This window comes from Aptenodytes forsteri, unplaced genomic scaffold, assembly GCF_000699145.1.
Source record: "Aptenodytes forsteri isolate BGI_AS27 unplaced genomic scaffold, ASM69914v1 Scaffold426, whole genome shotgun sequence".
In the NCBI taxonomy this organism is placed as follows: Eukaryota; Metazoa; Chordata; class Aves; order Sphenisciformes; family Spheniscidae; genus Aptenodytes; species Aptenodytes forsteri.
This window is the reverse complement of record NW_008794010.1, coordinates 850,195-877,160: the sequence shown is the minus strand read 5'-3', so window position 1 is coordinate 877,160 and position 26,966 is coordinate 850,195. Positions and strand designations below refer to the sequence as shown.

At 39.9% G+C, this 26,966-nt stretch overlaps 1 protein-coding gene across 6 annotated transcripts in view; it reads left to right on the top strand.

Moving 5' to 3' along the window:
• Positions 1-26,966, top strand: part of TRAK1 (trafficking kinesin protein 1) — a 118,267-nt gene that overhangs the window by 5,238 nt on the left and 86,063 nt on the right. For 5 of the 6 annotated variants that reach the window (XM_019474890.1, XM_009290231.2, XM_009290255.2 and 2 more), the window contains exon 2: positions 17,576-17,868. In XM_019474890.1, coding sequence (XP_019330435.1) covers positions 17,576-17,868 — 293 coding nt within the window. Of the gene's footprint in view, positions 1-2,980; positions 3,125-17,575; positions 17,869-26,966 lie in introns of those variants that run through there. The other variant, XM_019474891.1, reaches the window with a different exon arrangement.

Here is a 26,966-nt window from a genome sequence, read left to right as displayed (position 1 = left end):
ACATCTTGAAAATTTTGGATGGTACTTAAGCATAGTTATACAGTGCAGAATGCCATTTTACGCAACGTCTGAAGATGACCTACTTCTTGTCATGTCTCTGTTACATTTGCATTTACCATAATTTAAAAGTAATTAGAATCTATTGGTTAGCATAAAATAACTTTTTGAAGGGGGAAAGAGGGAAATATTTATATTTTGTCTTTGTTGAACAATATTGCATTGCTTTGCTGCTGACAAGAAATGGCCATCTCAAGTTTTTGAGGGAACATCTATGTGAAGGACAGCCTCAATCTCTGTGATTCATTTGTATTAGAAGTAGGTTTTGTTACAGCTGCCTCCCAAAATGCAAACAAAATGTTTTTACGTACAACTTTTTTGGACATCAGACCAGTCCCGTGTTCCACTAGAGGACTCAGTTCTAGAGATAGAAAGGAACAAGCAACTGGGTATTTTTGGTGTTAAAGCACTCTTCCATTTCATGAAGTGCTGTTAAAATTATTGTCCCTTCTCAAGGTTTGATGGAAACATGCCTTGCATACATTTTTGAGACTCTAACTGGCCTTTAATTCTGTAGATCCAAACTTTGAGTAATGGAGGATCTCATGTGCGTTTTTCCTGTAGTGATCATAGCATGCAATGAAGCAACAGAACCCACAATACAGGTATCCATACAAAAGTGATTTGGGCAAGCCTTTTAATCCCTCTGTTTTATTACTGTTTTATAGTGAGAAAAATAACTTTGAGTGTTGAGAGCATTGCACTTGCCTACAAAATGTCACATACGTTATCACATGTTTCTTATAAGGACCTCCAGAGAAACAATCATGCGAGACTGCTGAATTGTGAGCTAATATATATTTAAGTGTACTTCAGATTATCAGTGTGTTTCTAGCATATTCAGATTTTACAGTCAGTGTTGCTTATAATGCAAAAAAAGACATTTTCAATACAATTTTTTGAGATTGCCTGTGAAGTATCTATCACCTGGGGAAAAAAAAAAAAACATTCTGTCTGTGATGGGCATGGATGGGCATGCAGTAAAGGCTTTCCTAACTCAACAAACCATTCTTTAGTCTGCCTCTTTAGTCTCTCATGTCATCAGACTGAGCTGTGGGGCTGTCACTAGGTCTGCAGAAATGTTTTCCGCTGATAATGTACATGTCTTGTAGTTGAAAAGCTATTTTTAGCAGTGTGGTTAGACTCTTGGAGTCACTGAGGGACAGAGTCCTGGTGGAGAGCTGTAAAAGGGAGCTGCCAATTGTTTGGAATGGGAAGGGGGAAAAAAGGTACCTTTCATTCACAACTGTTTTGTCTGATTTTGACTATGTTGTTATTTCCTGGTAACTTGCAAAGAAAAGGCACATTTCTCAGGTTTGTTAGCTTGCATTTGGCTAGGAATAATTTCTGTGTTATTGAGGGAAAGTCAGTAGAATTGCATGGGGGGGGAAAACTTCCTTTTTCACTGTGATGATGTTCAAAGGCTGCCTGGATCTCAAAAAAACTTACACCTTTTAACTAGAGTGAATCTGAGAAGTGCTCTTCACTATACGTTGGTAGAAAGGCTCTGACCTGAGACAGTTTGGATGAAGTGGGAGTTTATTAATTTGTACACTGCATTTGCTTATATGCAAGACTTTTTTCCTGATTGCACAGTAACCAGGGAAGGGTGATGCAGACAACAATGCCACTGAAAAAGGAAATTGTTATAAATTGTGGAATGTTTAATTTGACCATGATACTCAGCTACAGGCAGCTTTTTAATATTTAAAATTTGATATTTAAAAAAACCTCTTATGAGGTTTCAATTTGATCTATTTTATTCACAGAACTATGGCACAAAAAGACAGCTGAAGTAGAAAAATAGCACAAAGCACAAGAGGGCCCACCAGTTTACATGTTTATGTGCTGCATTATGAACTCGGGGCAGGAAAGCTGCTGTTTTTTCCTGGTGGCAGAATAGCTAGTGAGACTCCGCTAAATACATTGCTACGATTTTCCCCTTCCTCCCTTCCAACTTTTTCTTATTTTTAATGTGTGTTTTGTTTTAGTGCTAAAGTCAAAGGTCATTCCCAGTGTTTCAGTCTCCATGTTCGTGGCTGAGTGAATATGGGTTTCTTCACTATCATGTTTATCTTTGCAAATAAAATCTTCAGGTAGAGAATTTAAAATGGAACTCAGAGCTGTTTGAGACTTCTCTAAATGGCATACTTGGGAATGCTGCCACATAGCAGAAACATTTCAGTGATGTGTATTTCATTGCTGTGGGGACACCAAAGACAAAGTAAGGTAGGCTGTGTCAGTTGCTCCAGTGTTTCATAAAATAACATTCCATGCAATCGAAGGTTTGTAGGCATGCTGAAGTGAAAGATTAGCCATCTCTCTTTTTACTATTTATTGTTAGGTTTTACATGTTCCACCATACTATCTCTTCATACCGGGGTAGTGTCATCTACCTGATACGGAAAAAACTTTCTTTTTTTCTTTTCTCTCAGTTGAAAATAACTTTTGAAATGTTTGTCTTTCTTTGCTCTGGCCAGTCAGAATAGGTTCATGCTGAATGTCATCTTTCTTCATTTTGACTGGTGGCCATTGGTCCTGCTGAGACTATTGTATATGGCTGACTCTTGTGCTACGTGTGCAGTCTTGTGGATTTTGGTCTTAATCTGGTGGTGCAACTTGGCCTATGTAGGATATTTATAGGAAAATTCTGCATATGGCACTTCAGCTTTGTCATGTCAGGTATTTTCTGCCAACTGTCATATGTGTCATGTAGAACATGTGATGTGTTCTGGGTAATTTGCAAACTTGCTAAGCTGAAGTTCAGTTTTATTTTTGCAGCTGTTGTAATTCATTTGAAGAACACAGACCGTAATGGTTAAAACCTGGTGGCTATGGTGGCACTCCTTGTCTTGCAGCAAGGGGAGCTGACAATGAACACAAACTGTACTATGGTAGCTAACCATTAAATGTTTGGTTTTAGAACGGATGGCATACATATCTCTGTTGCTGAGCCTGGTGGCTGTCCTGGGGAACATAAGAATGGTGTGGGCAGTGTCCTCCCTAGCTGCCTTTTACTTTGCACTGTGAATGATCGGGCAACACTGTGCAGCTGTAACGTCCGCAGGTATGTTTGGAGCAAGGATGGAGCATGCTCAAATTGTCTTCCTGTCTTCACCTGTAGGAATATACTCTACCACTGTGCACTAATGTGCATCTACATTACTTTAACCAGAATTGTAAAAAAATAATTAAAAAATTCCAAGAACTGAGAAGGACACATTCATATATATCTTCAGTGACATATTTGTGATGCACGACTGCAAAAACAAACTTCTTGCCTCGTAAGAATAAACTTGTGCAAGGGGAAAGAGGAAAAAAATCTGTCTGAACTTGGAAACCTGCTGCTGCACTAAACACCATGCCAGTAAATAATATATGCACTCTAGTAGCAAGAAAATATTCTTCTTTGTGCTAACTATATGCTTGGGTTTTGTATGGTTTCTTAATTGCACTGTAAATTGGTATCTCTATATAGAGGTCTGAACACAATGTAAAGATTGAGGAAGAATGGAAACCTATGAAATTACACTGTTATGCAAAAGTTAGAAGGCAAAAACTTGCAAAAATCCCCCCCAAAACATAGTGCCAGTTGTTAAGTAATCTGTTGTCTGCTGCTGAACTTGTTTTACGTTGCTTTCTTCCTACCTCACTGTAGGTTTAGCATGGATTATCTGAAATCAGTGGGAGTTGTAGAACACCCTTCTGTTCCATATCAACGTGGCTGTGTGACCACTCATTTGGCAGTAGGATTCTGTGGGAGACCATATAGGTGTATGCTGTGTTGTTTTCATGCAGTTTCATGGTATGTTCTGGGAAAACTGGTCTCTTATCTGGCCCTCCTGGCATACTGTGCAACTGATCTTAGCCTAGAAAGTCATGGATCCAAGCCAAGTTGCCAACCTTTTCCTCCTGCTTATTAATAAACCTTTGAGTTTCTACTGCAGTCAGTGTAGGTAGAGTGAGACTGAGGAAGAGAGCATTTCAGCACTGGTTCATCCCACTGAGAAAATGGCAGCATGCCTTACCCAAATTGCATAGAGATCATCTGGGCTGCAGGCAGAGGCTGTGCAGGCAGCTGGTGTGGATTTAGGTGGCTGTGGAGTCTGGACTGAACAGCAGCTTTGGAGGAAGGGCATGAGTGGTGGAACTGCAGATCTACAATGCAAACCTGTGGATCTGTTAAAAGAAAGAGAGCTCTAGGAAGGTTCTGGTGCAGCTTGTCACTATGAAGACATTCACCCCAGAGGGGCTGTTCTAGACTTGCTGCTGCTTAAAAGCTGGCTGCCTTTTTTAACTGTAGGACAGTAGCTTATTTTGGCCTTGACATGTCAGTTGCTGGTGTTGATGATGATGGAAGTTTACAAGGGAATTTATTGCTAGGCCTGAGTCACGGGAAACTTACTGTGCTTCCCATTTTGGCCATGGAGATTCCAGGCTAATAATGAATATCAGTAGGGTATTTTGATGATGAATTTTTATTTAATAATATAAATGAGGTATGTGCGCAGTGTTTTTTCTTCCTTTTCTGTTTCCATGGTGAGGGACATGTGTGTGAAAGCTGAACTTCGCTGCTGTGGGCCATGGGACCTTACAGAGACATAAGAGCGCACAGAAGAAGAGTGGAATATTATAAAGCGATGATTTCAAAGTGATGGCAAAATATTTTACTGAGGAGAACAGAAAATGGTTCTTATTAGAAGTTGGGGGTCGTGTCTTTGCTGAACCCTGCAGTTGGTACAGATGAATAAACAGTAAGTTTCTGAAAACCGAGTCTGGATCGCGAACAGCAAGGGAATTAAGGGTGGTCTAGTGTACCCATGTCTCTACCCTGCAGTAGGAATAACTACAATGTTTAATTCCCTGGTGGGAATTAAATTCCCCCCATCCTGGTGGGGGAAATACTGCAATTTTCTCTTTGGGATACAGTCTTGTCTTTTGCTTGAACTATTGCATAAACTGTTTGGCCTGCTATGTTCTTCTGACCAAAAGGATGACCAAGAATTTGTTAAAGCCAAAACTGTTATTTGTATGGGGCAAGTGATGGCCTGGAGATCTCTGCTGCATTGGGCATGCTGTTTAATGTTACTTCAGCATTTCTTGCTGAAAATTCCGTTGGACCCCAAACCCTCAGGCAGATACACTGTAATATGTCACCTTTCTTGTGCTTAAATTTAAATCAAAAGCTTTTCGACATGAACCGTAGAAGGAGTTAAATAGGTTGACTTCATTTCAGGGAAGTCAGTGCCTGTGTAGAATATGGAAGTATTTTTCTAAAAATTCTCTCTTTTAATGATGTGATGTGCAGCCCTTTCCAAGCAAGTTCATTTTTCCCTGTCTGCCACACTAAGTTGCAAGGGAGTGCTCCTCAGACCTTCTTTAATAGCAAGGAGAGTTTGATATTCTCTCTTGACAGTAAAAGAGATACGATAAAGCTTTGAGGTCTGATGCTAGAATGTATTGGACAGAGAACCTAAAATTAATGAAGACTAAATAGTGAAATTGAGGGTGTGCAGTCTCAAAGCACTTTTTAATGTTACTGGCTTCAGCTGTCAAATCTTGGCTTCTTTTTACCTGTTTTAGCTCAGATAAGAGTTTGTATTTCGAATGAGCAATCTACACAGGGAATTTACAGAGTAGGTAAAGAGGTCTGTTCCTTTCAGGAAATCCTGTGTTTATATTCAGGATTGAACTTGTAGGCCTTGCTCTCCATTTTGCTTGTTGACCTAGAAATCTGACTCTTCCACAACTCTCTTGACAGAAGCTTGCTTCTTCGTGCACAAGCAAAAAGTGTGAAAGTCTTTAAAATAGTCGGACAATTACTTTGACTTTAGTGATACTTTCCTGTGGCATCAAAGTTTATCATCTTCTTCAAATGTAACTGTGGGTACTGAAAGTCCAGAAGATGTTCTGGTCTTAAATCTGAGTAAATATTATTGTTATTTTAAGGAAACTGAGTATTGGGAATGATAACTTTTGCTTGTGATAGAATATGTGCATGAGTAGAGACAAATGAATCCTGATTGTGGTTCTGAGGGTGATAGGACCTTTGCTCTGCCAAATTTAGGTCATGAAAAACCAGTTTGAAGGAAGAAATCTCTATACTTTTATTGAGAGATGCTTTCTTTTAAACTGGGGGTGGGGAACATTAGTGATATTTTTTTTTTTTTTTTCAGTTGAATGAAGAAGTGCTTCAAATGCTGTGTTTTCCAACCTTCTAAACTTACATGTTGTTCTGTGTACTTTTACCTTTACCATGCGTCTGTAATATTTTGCCAAATTTGTCCAGTTCCTCTTATTGCCTGAGCAAGGGTTGCTTTTGATACTGTAGTGAAAAATTTCACTTTCAGAGACAGTTTTCAGAGAAATTTCAGTCTACCAATTAAGTTGTAGAGTACACACAGGAAAAAATCCTTGACGTATAGGAATAAGGTTTGTCAAAGAACTGTTTTCCCTTACTGAAAGCTGGCTTGGTTGCTTGCCTGAGGCTGTTGGTATACTCAGAATGCTTTCTGACTGGGTGCTAATATATGAATAAGTCCTAAGGCATGCCGATAAGTGGGAAACTGAATTGACTGATTGGTGAGCAGGTTGGCTTGCCTAGTCCCCTTACAGTAGTTTTAGGTCTCCATGAACAGAGATTTACAATAGAGCAGGAGCTGGCAGGGGGCAGTTTGGTCAAGTGCTTTCTTGTTGCCTGTGCCATGACTCTGGTGAGTAAGTGAAGTTTGATGTCCAGTACTATCTGTTGTGCATTTTGGAGAATACGTACATGCATACAGGAATTTATTCGAGGACATCTTCAAGAAGCACCATGTTTAAGGTTATTGTGATTATTTTCCAAAATCAATTTCCAAATTGTTTGGAACCATTTGATCCGTCTGTATTGGGTGACCTCAGATTTTTAGTTTTGTGGTCCTTCAGGGAAAGCCACAATGCTGGATTTCAACTTCATTGTGTCATTAAGTAAGATAGTTTAGTCTGCAAATGAAGCAAAAACATAGCATGTATTACATTTAATTTGCATTTTTACCCCTTGGCTTGTGCTCTTCTGTAGTTCATGCTAATAATGCCCCTGGAATTTTTCTAAAAACTCTGTTCCAAAATCTTTGCTAGTGTGACTTTGACTTTAATGGCACTAAGCCATGCATAATTGGCTCAGTTTCCTAAAATTCCACAGCCGGTTGTTAAGATAAACATTTCTAGGTTCCCAAGAACACAGATGCATGTATATGGTAATATACTGGGTATACAGAGCAACCTTTAAACAACAAATTCTTATTTTCCTATTTCATTCTTGATGTTTACACACAAACTTCGTCAGCAGAAAAATGACTTGACAGAATAATTATGCCAGTTTTTAAACTACATTGTAGCATTTTGAGAAGAGCTGTGAGATTTCGCTCCTTTGTTGTAGCCGTTGACTTCTATGGAAGCAGAAGGGAAGCAGTCCTGCGTTGGAAGGGTATGTGTTGAGATGCACCCTCATTAGTCAGCAGTTCATGTCTCAGTTGCTGGGAAGTCCATGTGACCAAGGCTTTGGTATAAGGCCCAGGATTGCTGGTTGTTTAGGAATTTGTAGTCTTGTTATGTTGCTTCTCAACACTGGTACCTAAAGTGACTTGTAAGGCCTGGCTATCCACAAGTGTTGGAGGTCTGGCTTTCTCTTTGCTGAAAAGGGCTGTGATCTGTATTCCCCCCAGCCCAAAGGTTTATAGAGGGGCTATAATTATAGAGCTTGTGACAGAGCTGGGTTCAGTTCATTCGTGTCCTCTCAAACATAATAGTACATGGTTGAAAGCATTGCTCCCATACATAACTACTTAAAGATGACAAAAGAAAATAGATACTAGGCCCAGGGATATTAACAGCCGGTTAAGAAATTGTGGGATAGGTTCTGAGGAACTCTGTACACGTTTAGGGTTGTAAGACAACTTTGAAGAGTGAGGGAGGTTCTTACTGGATAGTGCCAGTTGCTGGAGCACGTGGGGAGGCTTGGTGCCAGGGAGTGAGGGCCCATGATGCTAGTGAGCCAAAGCAGATCTTAGCATCTTACTCAGAGCAGGAATTCGTGGTCTGACTGTCCTTGGAGGTTAGCTTCCTAATAGCCCTCTTTAAAGTTGCTTCTAGCAGCAATAGGAAACTTTTAAGTTCTTACTTTCTGCAAAAAATGGCATGTCCTTACTCAACAGATTGGGTTTTGATTTGTTTCGGGTTTTTTTTCTTTTTTCTTTATCATCTTTTTATGTGATTATTCAGCTTAGTCCAAAGCAATAAACTCTGTCTGAAAGTAAGTGAATAAGGACACAGCAGGTATGCTGTGTGGTTGTGTTTTGGATTTTGTGTTTGGTTTTTGTGGTTTTTTTCTTTTTAGGGCAATTTGCAAGGAATTGTTCCTTTTTTCTGTCAGCTGGTTCCTCTCACCCCTGCTCTCACTGTCTCTGTGCAATAAGAAATAGTAAAGAGAAGCAGCAGTCTTAGTTCTGTTATGTGATATTTTGTGTAAATGTTTTCAGAAGGACAGCTATTAAAATTGGAAATAATGACACTTCTCCAATCCTGTAAAACAGCATTTTTCAAAATTTCAATTATACCAACTCTATGTAGACTCTTAAAAGTCATTGTAGAGGGTGAGAAATTAAAAAAAATCCTCTTGTAATAGGAGAAAAACAATAGTAATGCAAAACAAGATTAAAATCCCCCCTCGGGTTTTAAATCATGATAAATATCTGGTTTGAGTCAGTCTGTTCTTTGTTTAGGGTTACTTGACTAAAACTCTTGGCCCTAATTTGTTGGCAGTTGGGTTAACTGTATCTTTGTTTAAACAGTAGTAGTGGTGGGGGGAACCACCATTCTAGCATGGTCTTTCAGCTGTTTTCGCTGCTTTCCCTTGCTCTTTAGTGTTGTCCTGAGGAAGAAGGTATGGCTTGGCTGGCGGATCAGGGTTTTGGCTTGGAATGGTAATGTATTTTAATTTGAATATCTTCACCTACTGCATGCTGTCTTAGGCCCAGGCACTGGTCGGTGGGGTGGTTGGGGTGGTTTTGTTTTGTTTTCCACTTTACTAGTAGCTAGTTCATGTCTAGTGTATTTGTGCTTCTCTCCTCTGGTCTGCTTCTGCGCTGGTTCTTCCTGTGGATAGGAAATGAGCTCAGGACTCAAGAACAGACACAGTGGTGTTACCTCCTCTGCTGCATTTCAGAGAAATTGGGGTCATCCCACAGCTTTTCCCAACTAGTGGAAAAGCAGTACTGAATACTTTTGAAAGTCTTTGAGGCTTATGGAGAAGTAAAGTGGGGAGTTTCATGCTTTTGTGGTGTATAAACAAGCCACACTTTTCAGGTTTCTGTTATCACTGTTCCCATCCATGCTATTTGAGGACCTGGCTTGCTGCTGGTGTAATAGTTTCCCCCATACATGAGCTGTTTGACAAATCTTTGATAGCTGCCTTTTTTTTTAGTGGTATGAGGAGGTAATGCTGGTAGGCAGCATATGTGTTAATGTACTGAAGCTGGTGTTCACGTAGTTTAGCTTGTGTATTGGCTGTGTATGAGGCGGGAGTTCATACATGCTAAATACAACAGCAACCTCATCCCAAATGGTTTGGTGGTTTGTTTGGGTTTTTGGGGGTTTTTTAAGTCATTAGATCCTTTCCTTCTCTTCAGCAAGTATTGGACCATGCCCCTTGGACCCATCTTGTATTGATCTACCTCAGTGAGCACCTTGCATGTGCATGGGTGTGAATAGAAAGTACGTGTCTGAGGTGTTCATAGTTTGCATTGCCATACCTCTGAGCTTTGTTTTGTTACCTGATGAATTACTTGTTTGACTGCATATGCAGTTCTCATGGACTCTGTACTAGTGGTGGTGGTCAAACAGCTTTCCCTTTCCAAGACCACGTACACAGCATGTCTAGCTAAGATCTCCCAGACAGTAGTGTGATGCACTAATTTTTAACTGTTTTCACTTTCATTTGTTCACAGGGGATCGGGGGGGGGGGGCAGGGAGGGCAAGTTTGGTGGCCTACATTAAATATAAGGAGAGGGAGCTGTAAAAAGCTCCCAGTGTAATGCGAGTCTTGCACAAGGAAGAACTATTTATAGAACCCTGCAACATTTGCCTCAAGGAACTTCAGAGCAGAGAGGGGCAGTGTTACATAAAGCTGGGTGAGAGCACACTTGTGCACTCACAGCTGCAAAGGTCAAACCCAGGGCTTGTTTTACAGTATGCTTCCAATCTCCCTTGGCCTGAGGGAAGAAGAGACTGATGGGCTCCTTCTGAAGGCCAAGTCCTACTGGTGAGAAACTTTGGTTTGTGGAGAACAGTGAGGTGTTTTTCTTTCTCTTTTTTTTTTTTTTAATGGGGCTTTCTATTTGTCATGTTTTGACTTGCATTAATTTTTGAGAAAACATGACTGTCTTGATTGATGACTTAATGGTCAAATAAGGCCAAACAAGGTCACAGCAGCAGCTTTGGGGACCTTCAGATTAAGGTTTTATGCTTTACATGTTGATACTACCGTTTAAGTATCTTTTTGGTTATTGCTGCTGCTATTCTGGCTTTTGTTCTCTAGTGGTGACTCTTTTATTCTAAATGACTTTGCCATACCGCTGGCAGTTAGCCAGGTATTGTTCTGGTTTTGGATGCCTTCATCTGCTTAATACTTGTTGGTTATGAGGCTTTATAAAAAGTGATTCTAGAAAGCCTTCAAATCTTCAGCTTGAAAACGTTCTTTAATGGTTTTGTAGGCAGAAGAAGCCCCTCTTTGGGGAGGCATATACCTGAGAAGATCCTTCATAGCACGTGACATAACCACTGGGTGTTGATATTTCTCTGAAAAGATTGCATTTGGCTAGGCCAAAGAGTTCCTAACCCCTCTATGAAAAAGAAAAAAAAAGCATGGAATATAGTTTAAGCATAATATAAGGCTTGAGTAAAAGGGTCTGTGTGATGTTGGGGTAGCAGGCAGCTTTGGTGCGACTGCCTTGGTCACTGGATGCACAAACCCTGTTAAGAGAGCAAGGCAGTGTTTCCTCCAGGGTAGTCTAGGAAAGGTGTTTGATTAAAAGGTTCTTAAATGGCTTTAAAACGTTGGATAAGGATGTAGTCTAGAGTTGTCCAAGATGCTTGTCCATTTAATTTGCTGTAAAAATAATGGATCTCTTCTAACATGAGAAATGCAGTATTTGTTTTTATGTAAAGTGTTTGAAGGTAAATGAACTGCTTGTCACATTCTGTCATTCATCTATGACACTTTGACTGTTTACGTCCCTCTAGTTAGAGGTTTAACTAAGCAGTCAGAATTCTGCATATGTAAAAGCTAGCTCCTGAGTGGAAAATAAAACCCCATGATTTATAAGAGAGTATATAATACAGGACAAGATTAAAACAACTCAGTAAATTATTTGGGATCAAATTCAGTCTTTATCTAAAAGTTAAATAATGATTTTTTATATATATATATGTGTGTGTGTGTAAAAGCCAGACTTAGTGCAAATGGTTGTTTCTTTATGGTATGACAAAGTGTGTTTAAATGGATGTAGACATTTTGACTGGCTTTTGAGCTCACCCACTCGGTGAAGAAATTGTTTTTAAATTTAAAAAATTGCAAACTTTTGTGGATGCAAGATGTGAATTAGTAAAGAAATAAGCAAGTTGAATGCTTGAAGCAAGACTTACTAAGTTGCTTTGGTCAATTCAGTGATTATTTTCCAAAACACAGACTGAAGACTGTATTCTGAGTTATCAAGGGTAGGCCAGCATGTTAATCTATTTCACAGATTAGACAGACATACAAATTGACTTTGATTTGCTCCAGTGTCTGCATGGGGCATTTTGCATCTGAAGAAAGTTTTTTCATGTAAATAAGAAGCTTGAGGGTTCTTTTTAAAGAACGTAGTAAAACAGAGGTGTTTAGTGGATTTACAAAGTGATGTACAAAACAAGGAAGAACATTTCTGGTGGGAGTCTTGCAAGTACATTAAAGGGAGGAATTTGCACACCCTGAAACCCTCTGAAGTGTTTAACCATCGGTTAGTTATTAAATGAGAATTAGTAAATTAGTAAATGAGAATACAGGATCAGAGCTCTGTAGCTCCAGGCAGATGCTAAGAGTGGAAAGCTCGCTCAATCCCTTGGTACCCTGAGGTTCTGTCTAAATTAGCAAATACTTTGGTCAGTAGGGATGGATGAGGAGATCAAAGTTGTTGGCACTGAAGCTTCTTAAATCTTCATTACTGGTTTGGGTGGGTTACTTTAGATTAGATTTAGCTTGGCACCTTGGGCTGAATGTCCCACTTACCTGTGCAGTTTGGAGCTTTCTGAAGGAGAAAAATGTCATAGGTACACGCCAGATGACCTTGCAGTGATGTAGCCCACAGGGTTATTTGAAGTCCCGCATCCCTGTTTGGCAGCAGGTTGCGTTTGAAGTGTATCTTGGAGCGGAGTTTTCAGGTTCTCTTACTCAAAAGGGAATGGATTGTTCATGTGCACCAAAGTTCTGAAAAAACAGCTAGTTCACAGTAAATGGTTTTGCTTCAGAACTGTGCTATTGCTCTAAACCAAATAGCCTAGTTAAATTAAGTATGAGAGTGTGCATAGCAAAAGGATGACCTAGAAAAAAGGGAAAGATTTTAGTCGGAAGCAATAGAAGGATATTTTTCCCCTCTTTTAAGGAAGTATTTCTTTAAATTCGCAGATGTTTGCAGTGGTCAAACTGCCATTTTAGACTAAGGAATAAAAGTATTACTTGAAGCACCAAATCTGAGCTAGATAGATAACTAAAAATTGTTCAAAGCTTAATAATCACCATAGGGTGCAGCCTGTGGCTCTTGGGTAGCACATCATTTGTAGGAGTTCCAGACGTTTTGTGACTACAGTAAATTGCTGTTGGTGCAATCTAAGATGGTGATGAGAATAATATTACAAGGTTACAAATAATGTATTTGTTGGCATTGCTGGGCTCTGGGTAGGCACATGGCTGAATAGCTCCATGTCTTTTACTGCCTTTGGGGGAGGAAGAAGGATTACTTTAACTCATTTGTGTCTCTAGATTCAGAGTTAAGCTGTGTTTAATCCTGATTGCAGAAAAACTTTATCTCAAATGGCTGTGAAAGAGCAAGTGGTTTATTTTATTTGCATTTGTATGAAATTTGTGGCATATGAAACTCAACTCCCTCCCCCCCAAAACACCCTGCAAACAAACAATGAACTTTTTTTTTTTTTTTTTAATGGCCAGTACCCAGAAATGGCTGACTGATGTGGAGATTTTTTTTTCTTTACCTCCAAACCCTCAAATCTTGGCTCTTATCTGATGTAAATGTGTCTGTTAGCTTTGAACTGCTTTGCCTAGGTACTTACAGCTGGATAACTTTTTTTAAAGTGGAATGCAGTGCTGGCTAACTACAACTCAATTTTTGACTTGGCTTTTGTAATCTGGGCTGCCACAGGTACACTGTAATCGGTACCCAATGTACTTCTTGATCAAGTCTAGTTACACTGCAGTCATAGTCCAAACTATTGTGTAGGTGTACTATTAGATGACAATGGCGTTTGGTGTATATAGAATTTAAGCTCTTCATACAGTAATCACGCAGACACTCTATTTTAAGCATTTGTTGGGTTAGACCAAAATCTGGGTATTGTACAGAGAAGGTGTGCAGGAGCAAGTCTGTGTGCTTACATCATTGCTCTTAGGAAGTACAAGATTTGAATGAGTGCCTTTAACAAACAGCTTACAAATAAGGGGTTTTTTCAGAGTAAAATGACCTGCTTAAAAACATTTAGGTGATAAACTTAAGGGAATCGGGATCTTTCTGTGAACAGTTTTACACTGAAGAATTAAGTTCAAACATTCCAAATTAAGTATTTCTTTAGACCTAGGTCTGTTTACTGGCCCCAAACTGCCATTGTATTTAGACTGGTAGAAATGGTGCAATACAGCCACTGAGGCAAAAGCTGAATTATGTCATATTAGGTAGAAGACAAGAGTTATTTAAATCCTGTATGCAGGCTGCTGTTGACATATACAGTAGAAAGAATGAAATACATTGAATTTTCATCAAGAAAAGTCATAATCTGACTTGCAAATTGTGTACTTGTTTTGGATGTCAGAAGGAGTAAATACAAAACACTGCAAAAAATTGTATGGTCTTTTGGATGTCAGAAGGAGTAAATACGAAACACTGCAATAACAACTTGTGTCATCTTGTTATGAATACTGTATATGCAGGTGAGACTGACTAAAGAATAATATTTAAGTTTTGTATTTTGTGGGTATAGTAGCTACAGTGTCTGTTTCTCTTCATGGCTGTTTTGGCAATCTGGTAAATACTGCTCAGCTGTAGTTTGTTTTTCTCTTCTGCAACAGGAAGATTTAGATGAAAGTTTAAAGGAAAAGTGTGTGCCCCTGGATTAGGTGGTAATATTTGCCTTGCAAGAGAGGCCATGCAAACAGTGCCTCTATAGATTTGATAGAGTCTGAACAACATTTTTCCACTGTGTGTATGGAAATCGAGGATATTAAATAAGTCTGAAAGGAAGCAGGCATACACATTTATGCCTGCTTTCTTCCCTCCATGATACAAGGTTTTAAGATCAAGGCAAATTCTCTTCCTTAATCCAGAACTTGACTATCTCATGTAGAAGTTACATGTGTTTCTGCAGCAGACTGGGCAGACTGACGTGGGGGTTTTTTGGGGGGTGGTTTTTGTGGCTTGTTTCTTTTTTCAAGCTCTATTTGTTTATAGTTTCCATAAGTGCCAACAGTGGAGCAGCTTGTGTGAAGGAAGAGCACGGATGACTTTTTGTTTCTGAATGCGTCTCTCTACTTGTTTTTATCAGTGACAAGGCAGAAGCTGTTGGAGTGCAGCTTACAGGACGGAGAGAACTGGGTCCATGGTACCTCAGCAGGGTGAATGTTAAGCTGGGTGAAAGGGGAGAGGTGAAACTCATTCAGCACAAACTTCTAACGCAACTTGCAATGTAATGTTCTGGCCAAAAGTATTTTTGGTGAGGGATGTGTGGGAGATAAAGTGGTGAATGAGTAAAGGTGATCAGGTATGTCAGATGTTGAATGTCAGTGTGTCCAGAAAAGTTACAAGATCGCAGATTCCCAGAACTCACTTGAAGACTTTTACACACAAATCGCACTTTGGTTATCGGTGTTACTTCATTTGGTAGCATTGTTATGTTGCTGGCTTCCTGTAGTTGCTAAGGCAGGGCATGGGGAGGAGGGGAGAGCAGGGCAAAAAAAGCTGAAGAGTACTGTTAATGCTTTCAGTTACTTACTCCCAGACATGCCCTTGTTCATAACAACAGACTTATCTAACAGTTTCCCAAAACAAAATGTGATTCACAGATGTGTGGTAGTAAGTAGGACAAAATGGAGCCCTTTTCATCAGTCAGTCTGTGCATTTCCAGTATATTTTCTTGTTTATAGCTTAAGCTGTTTCTATCTTCAACACAGAGGGAAAAACGAAGATTTGCATTTTGATTCCAACTTCATTTGAACAACTAATTTCTAATATCAGTAATCTCCCTCTTGTTACTCCTAAAGAGCCACTTGAAAGGGGATCATTTAAAAAATAATTGGTACAAGTGACCCCATTGTTCTTTTCAGTATGTACTGTGATAGTGCAGGAATAATGGGTGCTCTGCAGGGGAACCGTAAGATTTTCTGTTAAAGCACTCGAGTGAAACTTTCTCTTCCTGCAGCTGCCACAGTAGAGTACCATTTGTATGAGAGTATGGTATCATAAATTTATCATTTGATTTAATCTGTTCCAGTAGCTATTACGATCATTACAAAATACAGGTTTTGAGCCTCTCAGTGTGAGAACTATTTCCAGGTTAAGTGATACCATGCAGAAATACAAATGTATGAAATTGAGGAAAACTTAATGAAATGTCGTTTTGTGTATGGGGTGGTTTGTTTGTTTGTTTGTTTTTTCCCCCAGAGTTAATATTGCCCATCTGTTTTCCAGTTGTGGTGTTCTGATTCAGTGTAAACAAGTCCTTGTTGAGACCCTCTGAGAGGGGGAGAGAATTTTGCTTTGTTGTTCTTATGCCTGTGGTGAAAGGGAAAAATAGGTTGAGAAAACATGGTGCTTGTACAGTGTTACAACTTTGTTGCAAGGTTTCTCTGAAGCTTACTCCCAGAAGGTCTAGAATGCATAATCTGTATCTTGACAGTTTAGAGACAGAGGCTTGAGTCTTGCAATGAGTTTCTAGAAATACTACCATGCTTTGGTGAAGCGATAATGTTATTTACTAGAAATGCCAGAAAATAAGATGCCAAAATCCTGAGTATAACTTTAACAGCAATATAAGATTATCGGACATGTTCCTAGAGATTAACGAGAACCTTTTTCATAGGATTCTTCAGAAAACTTTTATTTCTGGTTCTCAATGAAATGCTGACCATAGCATTTTCTGTTGCTGCGTTTGCATATTGTGCTGCATCCACACCTTCTGCTTGCAGACCAGTGCATTTGTGTCATCTTGCTGGCTGTCTTTCTGCTTTTCCCATGTAGTCTGGGTGTTCTTGTGTGGCCTGTTTCCTGGCTGCTGCTTATGCCTTGTAACTACTATGTTTATAAAGTCTTTTTTTCCCACCCTTCAAGTCCTTTCCCAAGTCTGGTTTTCTGCAATCCCATAACTGTATTTTCCTTTCCTAGCAGTAATAAGCATTTGCATCTTTTCTTGGTTACTGGTGATAACCAAAAGCAGTATCATACCACCAATTATTGCAGTGCCTTTAGCCCCTTACCCAAAAGGTTTGTGAAGTTTTTGCATAGGAGGTGCTCTTCTTCATTCCTTCTCTGGCCCATTTAATCTGGCTGGGGGCATTGGTATCTGTCTTTGAAGGATTTTGTTCCCTGTTTGCTGCTTCCCAGTGCATCAGCCTCAATAAGTGGACACTGCCTTAACCCAGTGCACCTTGAGCTCTGTTTCCTGTGCACTCTGTAAAGGGAGCAAAGATGCCAGCTGACAGTCTGGCAGTGAAGAGCCAGGCTGTGCAGGGTGGCCCAGTGGAGAGGATAAGCCTAGCCAGAGTTACAGTATAAGCTCCTAATCATTTCTGTATTGTTTGCTATCAGTCAATTTCAAATGATGATGTTATTAAAATACCAGTAAGTCAACCAATGATGTGCAGTCTGTCTGTACAGTGTCACTCATGCAGCAAGCTGGGTTACACAGAGCTTTCCTTTGGCTGGTGTGAGAAAGCTAGTTGGTGACAGAGCCAAGGTGGATGGACTGTGCTTACCCCAAGTTGGGTTAGGCAAAAATCTGGATATTTAATCAGCTGTTAGTAAATAACACTGTACAAGGAATAGCACTTTCCTACCTGACATGACTGTGCAAAGATAGGCAGCTACTCCATGAAGACTGTTTGGTTTTTAGTATTTGCTGAATTTGTCAGGTTAAACTAATGTTTAAGAAAAAGAAGATTATCTATTCTGATTTATGCTGTTTGGAATGGCTTGAATTGAACATTTGTTTCTTTTGTGTTTTGCAGACTTCTTGAAGCCAACTCTAGCAAAGAGAAAGAGTTCTGTTTCTGCCAGCCAGACCCAGTCTCCAGTGCTGGTCCCCCTGATGGCAGTTTGTACAACCCTGTGAAACCTGCCAAGCTGGACGCCACAGCTTTGCACGACTGCACTTTGGCCGCCACTGTGCCTCCTTCGGAGCTGTCGAATCATGCAATCCTAGCCTGTGACACAGGCATTCACGAAGAGCACTATGTAAGTGAAGCAGTGGAAGATGATGTGCCAGACTGCAGAGAGTACAGAGATGCCTGCACCATTACTGGTAAGCAGTGAAATCTTTTATCTTGGGAAGGATATGGAAATGTATAGTTAAGCTTCTGTTCTTAAGCTGTTGGTGAGATACTTGGTTCGTAGACAATGCTGCTGCTGTTCTGCACATTTTTTCTTGTTTAAGAAGTGATTTCACAAGCATCTGGATTTTCAATGAAAGCAGTTTGTAAGGTTTAAGGCTCTTGCAAACAGGCTTGACCAAACCAAGATACTATACTTATGTGCTTGGGAAGTCAAACTATTTGAAGTTTGTTTGGAAAATGTCCTGGTCTGAACTGAACTGAAAGTCAGGAATGAGGGGAAGGAAAATACTGCAGCTTAAAATAATGGAATGGTTGTCCTAATGTTGAACATAATTTAGATTTTTGTTGATATGAGAATTGCTTTGTGTGAGAAGGGGATGGGAGAAACAGTATATAACATCATGTTTTGACCCTACCTCTTTTTGCTTTTCAAAGCTATTCCATTGTTGTCAAATTAGTTCTGGAACTATAAAAGTTAATATATAAGGAGAAGCTGCTTCTGCATGGTCATATGAAAGGTTAAATGCATTTTTATCATAGAGTTCATACAAATAAATGGACTGTGTTTAAGTGTAGTATTTTAAGTAGAATTAGATTTTTAGTGATGTGGTCAGCTGACCCAATTTTTTTGTGTTTGAATAATCACTGTAACTCAGTTTGGTCATGGATATGGCCATGAAATGACAGGCAGTTTCCATTGCAAATGCATGGTTTGTTGGCTGAGCTGTGAGGTTTCTTTTAGCTTAAAGTGACCTTGTCAGTTCCAAGGTCTTTTGGGAATGTTTGAGGAGTCAGCTGAGTTTTCAGGAGGGACAAATGAGAGGGCTGAGAAAAATAGAAATAAGACTGGAGTCCTTCTAATTGACTGCCAGATACCTTTATCCTGAGTTACCTCCAGCCATTTCTAGAATTGTCTGTAGGTCAGAGAACTAGTTAATGGTGACCATCAACAGATACTTTTGTAGTATGCCTTAACTTAGCTCAGCCCAACTGCTGAGTAGTTGCTAAGGGTTGATATTCTGAAAAAAGAAAATAGAAAGAAGGAAAGAGATGCTCTGCATGTCCATCCCTATTCCCTTGAGAAGACAAGCAGCAGGATTAACACTGAAGTCACTTTCAGTCTGGTATGCTTCTACATAAAATAAATGTTTTGTTAACAGAAACTAACTCCCCATCCCTCCTCCCTTGTATTCATGGGTTTAGAGCTCATTTATAAATGGGTCACTCTTTTGACTGCCCTCAAGGTATTTGCTTGGTAGGTAGACTAGAAACTCTATACATTACATAGCTGCATTCCTGGTAGCATAACTGTTTTCCAGGCCCCTTGTAGAAGGATCTGTCTTGCAAGTTGTTCTGTTGCCTGTGTCCTGTCTCCCTTCCCCTTCCTCCCCTGTTAACAGGAAGATGTTAACTTTATGTTTTTCTGTTTCTGACTACAAGCCCAGACAATCAAATTCTTTCATGAATCAAGATGCCTTCTTGATTATGGTTCCTTGAAAGGCAAGACAAACCCTGTCTTACTTTTTTGATTTTTAAAAGTACTTTTTGTTAAATGGAGGTCAGTGCATGTCTTCCTACCTCACACTCTTTCAAGATTGATGTAGTTTCTGAATCTCTTTCTTGCTTAGTTGTCAGCAAAGTGTGGGTTACTGATTGATCCTATAATGCTTTTTTAGGAATTAGCTGTTCTGCAGCAGCAAATTTTGTACTGTTTGTGACCTGGAGATAACATGGTAAGACTTGCAGTAGAAACAGTGATAAGTTTTTTTTGGTTGGTTGGTTTGGGGTTTTTTGGGTTTTTTCTTTTTAAATGGATTTTTCTGAGTTTCAGCTCTTTGCTGTGCCTTTTAAATGTGTCAAAGGACATAGACTGGGAGTTAGGAACTGGTCTCATACTTCTGTAAAGTCTCTACTTTGTCAGTAATATGTGGTGGTATGCAGTGTGTACTCTTGAAACAAGCAGAAAGAGAAATACTTGCAGACGAATAAGGATTGTCAGAAGGTTTAACATGAAGACTTTGTGTAGGTCTGACTGACCTACACAATAGGTTAGCACTATTTACACTTTTAAACTATTTAGTGGGAAAGAAATTGCTCACATCAAATCTACATATACCATAATTTTTTTTCTATATGCCAAGCCTTGACTCATCCTAGAGCAGGCATGTTCAAATTCAGCAATCAGGGTAATCTATTTTCTTTTAGTCTAAGACTAACACCTAGAGTCTATTGTAAAGGTCATCTGCAAAAATTCTTGCAAATGAAGGCTTGAACACAGTTAGGAAAAAAAATGGGAAACTGAGTTACAGTGCTGTGTGGTGATGCTTTCTGAAACGTAACCAGCTAATGATAATGTAATTGGAGTTGACTCTGACATAACTTAAGCCTAAGAACAAATTATATGATGTGCACGTTTTGCTGTTTAACTTTCAAGACCAGCATTGGTGCTCAAAGAATTTTAAATTCTTGTGGCTTTCTCCCCCCCCCCCCTTACGTTTGCTGGCAGTAGAGAGGCACTTCGTCATTCTGTCAGCAGCACCATCTTTCCTGCCTGGGACCTGAGAGCAGATGTAATGTAGCTGAGGGTGCATTGCATATTCTGATTGTGCTAAGCATGTTTTCTTGGATACAGGATTGGCTTAAACATTTCCTGTCCCCAAACCACCCCAGAATTGTGCTTGTGCAGATTTCTGTGGGAGTGCAACTGGAGGTATTTTAGGCAACTGGTCTGGATAGAATCCCTTCCCCGCTTTTGTGGCAGAGGGGAGATGTGGGTTACTTGTTAGCTAGGTCACACCTCTTACCAGTTCTACTGTGTGACCTGAAAGCAGTTATGTTGGCATAACCGAGGGAATGAGCACTGCAGGGGTGGGCCTGGGTGTCAAAAAACAGTGAGTTGAAAAGTTTTTTTTTAAGCCACTGTTACCTCTGAGTGGGGGACAGCACCCTAAAAGACTTCTTCTTTCCCACTGAATCTGATAGTAAAGCGATCCAAAACTCGTAATTGCTATAACTGAAGTGTTATGCCTGTGCAAGTAGATGCTTCTGAATCTGTGCTAATTTGAGCATAGAAGGGCAAATCAAATAGGACAATTGTTCCATTTAAGAAAAAAAAGTGTTTGTGAATGTTTTAACAGTTGTTATAAAAAAACATGTTACTGGTGGAGCATGTATTTTCTAAACACTAGTAGTATTAAACTTGAAAATGGATTCAGTAGCTGCTGTAGTAGATTTTTTTTTTTTGTAATTATTACTTCATTTTTGGTTTTGTTAGCAAGATTTAAGAGAAAAGTTCGATGTGGCCTGACTTACAGAGTTTCTACTGCCATCACTTGTGGAGCTCCTACAGGTAAAAGGGCAGAAGGAGACTCAAATCGTGAGGTTGGTGGATAGTGGGGCAGCACTGTATGATGTGGAAGTGGTACTCGGCTACTACATGTGTGAGGCACGTATCTTGTCCCAGTTTTTTTTACTTTGAACTTTTCTTTTTCTTGCTGCTACCATTCATCTGAGGGCGTAAAGATAGGAGCATGGATGTAGCACCATCTAGTGTTCCGTTTGCTAGAAAGGGAATCAAAGTGCTTTTAAAGGTGTCTGTGTCTTTCCTGTAATTGCAGTGCAGACCTGGACACCAGACTACCTCCAGTCAGGTGTTGATGGAAACAGCAACTGGGGTTGGGGGCTTCCTTCTCTGTCTAACACCCCCTCTCCCATTTTTTGTAAAGCAGGAAGGGCTGTAATCTTGACATGATAAAGCAGAATATCACCAAGTTGCTCAATAGTCCCAATTTTGTGAATTATAAAAGCCTCTTAGTCTGATTGCCTTTTTTCCTTGTCCATCAGCTGCTGTCAGACAAATCCTGTTGTTCTGGAAATGGAGAGTACAGTGGGGGTGGAAATCTGAAATACTACTGGAATATAGATTTACTCTTGTGACAGATGTCTGGCTGCCAGAGTGGTTTTGTGGGGGGGTTTTTGTTTGTTGTTTTTTTTTTTCTTTGTTTCTCTTAAAATATGCATAACACAGTAAGTTAACTTTCATTCTGCTTTCTCATGTCTGAAGACTTGCTATTTGCAAAGATTTTGGCATGATATACTCTGTAATTCAAGAGCTAACTGATTAATATGCCATGTAGGTTTCCTTCATCCTTCCCTGAAAAAGGAGAGAATGAATGGGCTATGATTTAACTTGCCTAGCTCCTTCATGAGTTTGCACGATTAATTTGTTCATTATACTAAGTATTCTTTCTGAATGCATGTAGGAGTGTGTTCTCTGGCTATCGTGTTCTGGGCAATTTCCTGAGGGTTCTTGGGAAATTCTTTGTGGTGATAACCTGTTCTGTGTCTTACTTGTTTGTAATTACAGAAGTCTATTTTTTTTTTTTTTTTTTTAATTTTAAATAAAGTTACATCACTGTATGGGTCAGACCATGAAAGCCCTTTTCTCTCAGCTGGGAGGTATCTCTGAGAAGAGTTGGTATTGTTTGACCTTGCAGGTAGTGTAACTTCTACCTTGCTGTACTGACTGCAATGATGGGTAGTCATAACATCCAGAGAAACCGACTTTTTCTTGCTCTCAAGCCTCATGCAATCTCCAAGCAACAAAGACATTTGGGTGCAGAAAGTTTTCTTTGGATTTTCGTCCTGCCTCTATCCTTATTCAGGCTTTAATTATGTTCTCATATGAAACAGAGCTTCTGTTCTCTTCCATCAAATGTTACCACTCTTCATGGCAACCTCAGCCAATTTTGATGACTGACTGATCATACAGATAACCAGTGTAATTCTGACCATTTTTCCTGTAGTCGCTTCATTTTAAAGGGCATGCCTAGGGCCTACAGAATTTCCATTCCAGTTCCCTCACGCCCCCCATCCAAAGCTGCATGTTTTTGTTTGAAAGGCTGGATTTCTATTCTTTCTGTTCTGAGTCTGACAAAGCATGACTGCCCCAAGATAACTCCTTAAGGATTTTGGTAATACAGGTTGTTACTAGAATGCTTTACTCCTGTTATGCGGGAGATGGGAAAATACCGAATCTGTGTCTGTCTTGTTTTGGGTGCGTGAGATACCACCAGACCATGCGTGCTTGGTATTCTGAGAATATTGAACAGAGTGCTCTGGTTGTGCTTGGTACCTGTTACAGGCTGGGTGGTTGTCCTTTAAGCATTAAATGGTTACAAAAGTATTAATAAAATAGTAACAGTTTTGAATTGCTTCCCTCTATTTGAACCTGAGTTCTACTGTGGTTACCTTTCTCTTTTAGTGGTTGTTCCCTGCACAGCATAAACTTGCTCTAGCACTTCCTTCTTTTTCGGTTCCTGTTTTGGGGTACTTCCATGTTTTTCTCAGTTTTGTCAATATGAGAGAAGAGATGTAAGATACTGCTTGGTGGAGCTGGAACTCAAATGAAGAACATAAGAGATGCTCTCCTGGCTCAGACCAGGACCTGAGTTGACTCAGGACTCTGTTTCTGACTCCAGCAACTGCAGACGCTGGGTCTGGAAAGCATGTGCGCAGCCACTCTCAGTAGTTTATTCTCAGCATAAGTATCCCCATCATGCAGAACTGTTGTACTAGGGATATATAAGTCCCTGCCTAGTTCTTTTAGTGTCTACTTAGTGTTGGACCTTGTCTGTGACTTTGTCTGAAATCTTTCTGAATCTGATAATTGTGTTACCGTGCAAGTTCATGTTTTTTACTGGCTGTGTGCAGTGGTACTTACACCAATCTCCCACTGGTTTCTGCCAGTATTGTTTTTCTAGTTATGCAGGATTTGGTGAATATCAGTTCTTCATTCCCCTTATGATTTCATCTTCATGATTTTGAAAAACCTCCCATCATTTTCACACCCCAGCCTTCTCCTGTCCTAGCTTTCTTAGTCTCTCCTTTAAAACTTTGAGAATGCGGGCTCTTACCTCAGTCCATTTACTTTGCTATTGCTGTCACCAGTCTCATCCCATAAGCTTGATCTAATTATGGTCTCTTTTCGCTCTTCTTTCCTGCCACTTCCTATAAGCAGCTACTGCTAAATTCTGGGCACTCTTTCTTTCTCTAAAGCATGCCAGAAATGCTGGTCCTATTAATTTGAGATAGCTTCCTCAGCATGACTGGAACTATTCTATGAGTCTGACTTTAGTTCTGTCTAGCATACTCTAATAAAATGATCTTATTCTCTATGCATGCTACATCATTGCCTCTGTTTGAATTTTCTGGCTGGCTTTTGGTGGATTCTCAGTCAACTTCACACAGCTTCTCCTTCCCGCTCCCCTCTCCCCCCCCGCCCCTCACTTCCCATCAGTTGTTTTCCAGCTCTTACACTTTGCCAATAATTTAGTGTTTTTCCTGATTCCTCTTCTGTCACAGGTTGTTATGCTACCTCTTAGTCTGTATCCCTGGCATACTTTTTTTTCTTTCAAGGATTATCTTTTTGTGCTTTGGTGGGGTTTGTTTGTTTTTCCCCCAAGCAGAATTCTGCTGCTACTGCTATGCTCCTTATCCAGCCCTCTTGCTTGCTTATACTCCTCTTCTTAGTATGATACACAGTTTTTAGTGTAAACTGTCAATTCTAGAGTCACTGTGAAAGCAACTGCGGAAATTACTGAAGTCCAGTGTGACATTTTTTCAATTTGTTTCTACATTTCCCTTGTTTTGGGAAGCAATCGCCATTCCTAAATGTCTACTTTATTTGGGGTGGGCAAGCGCAAGAGCGGTAAGTATTCATCAGTATTCTGGGTTTGTTCTTTGGAGGAGGAACTCCTGAAGGCAAGTGCATGGTGGAATTTTTGGGGGTTATTTTTTTGTTTTGTATTTTTTGTTTTCCTGTTGCGGTGCACTTGAGTAGTACTGGAAGACTAAAAAGCTACGTTTGGTTATTGATGTATTTAAATATGTGAAAATACTTTTATTCCATAATTTACCTCCATAACATGCTAACTGAGTGCAGCTTTACCTTTCTCCCTCAATGTATGTGTATGTATCCATCATGAAACAACAAATTTTCCATTTAAAGTCAACATCTGTAAAGAGCAAGCTACATAAGAATTAATTCTTATGTTTTGCTTGTGACTCTAAAGCTTCGTTGATAGCCATTGTTTAGGGGCTGGCACATTTTGTAGCTGGGCTGAACAACAAGAAAAAGCAGGACAATTGCTTTTCAGGGTTTTCCATACTCGGTGATTTATCAATGATTTTTTGAGACATTCTCAGTCTGTCTTGGCAGCTGGAAAATCCTAATGGTTAATGAATGTGTTTATTCTTACTGCTGCTGAACAGTGTGTTGCCAGCATGCAGTTGATACATGAATAGCTTTTGTTCTTGCTCTAAAAGAATAGCCATGGTGGTGGAGTTTCCTTTTATTTTCTATTTCATGTAAAAATAAGTGCATGAATATGGCTGCATTTACCTACAGGGAGAGACATTTCCATATGGAAGCAAAATTCATTTAAATTTATGGCATAATGTACAGTAGGGACCTAATAGTTTAACGGCCTTTCATCACCAAGATCTGTCTCAGCTTTTTATACCCAGCAGGAACGTGTGTGTAGGATGAAACCAAAGCAAGGAGACTTTAACCTAATAAATAATGATGTTCCTCATATTGGAACTGCAGTTTCTAGCGCTTTTATCTTTGTTAGCTTTGACATTCCCAACTTTGTCCCAATATTTATTTGATGTGTTTGGCTAAGCCAAGTTTTCTCCCAGCTTACTTCTTCAATACACTTTCAATTGCCAAATTTAAGTAGAATTTCCTACCAAGGAACGTACCATGCTGGAAATACTAGTGCTTTACATACCCCAAAATGCGGGTGTAGGCTGAGCCTAGTGACCTACATGAGAAGACAGTTCCACGCCTTGTCCACTCCACAGACAGGCTTGGCCAGTGCCTGGTGTGGCAGAACTGAAGGAACAGCATTTTTTCTTCCACTTCAGCTGGCAGCCTGGTCAATGTAATGATTTTTCCTGCACAACATTATTCTTTTGGGTAATACTGAATAATCTGATCCTTCATACCAATTCTCCTTTGTGATTATGTACCCTTGCACAAATCCTTTAAAACTTTTGGGGAGAAGGGACTTTTTCTTTTCCAATGATGAAGCTGGGTTTGTTCAGGGGGAAGGAGGTGAGAGAGGGGAGAAAAAGCAAATTCTTGAAGTCTTTCTCCTTTCTAGTCCTATCCTTGTTCTTACAAGTGCATGTTTGTATGAATTAAAATATGAAATGGCAGATAACTGAAGTGACATAGGGTATTATATAGAGAAGATGATGAGAATCCCTGTTTGGGTGCTTCATTCTTCTCCACGGGCTGGACTTCTCATCCAGAATTCCTTTTCTGAGATTCAGTGTGCCCACTTGGCTACCATAAATACTGCCTGCCTTTCCCGTCGTGCCCCACCTAACAAGGTGGGAAGTCCAGTTGAGATCTATGTGTGCAAGAGAGAAAGTGCTGTGGGCGGTACTGAGTTACAGGTCAGCTGAAGCCTTGCTGTGGCAGCCCAGAATGGGAATACCTGAGGTTGGCATGGGGTCTTTTATTTTCCCATGGAAGACTGGATTTTGTGCAGTATTTTCCACGCTTAGAGGCAGAAGAACCACTGCTTAACCAACTTTGGTTAAAGGTGTGGCAGGACTTGCAATTCCAAAATCCTGTCATGCCAGTCAAGTTACAGAAGCTGCCATGGCTGTTTGAGGAGTCTGAGTTTTAAAGGTGTAAGACAGCTATCTTATTGAAGAGCTTTTCTTCCAGCAGTTTGATTTTGCAGCCAGCAATGAGACTTCTGATGTGTAGGATGCTAAGGCCATCTTTCCCTTTGGGCAAGTCAGTGAGTTGGGAGGACAGTGAATTTTCTTTTTATTAGAAGTAATTTTCTTTGCCATAGAAGTGAATCACACACTTAACATTAAAACACATGTATCATGTATACAGTCCTGAGTTCAGCAGTAGTACTTAGAATCATAGAATCATTGAGGTTGGAAAGGACCTCTAAGATCATCGAGTCCAACCGTCAACCCAACACCACCATGCCCACTAAACCATGTCCCTAAGCACCTCATCTACACGTCTTTTAAA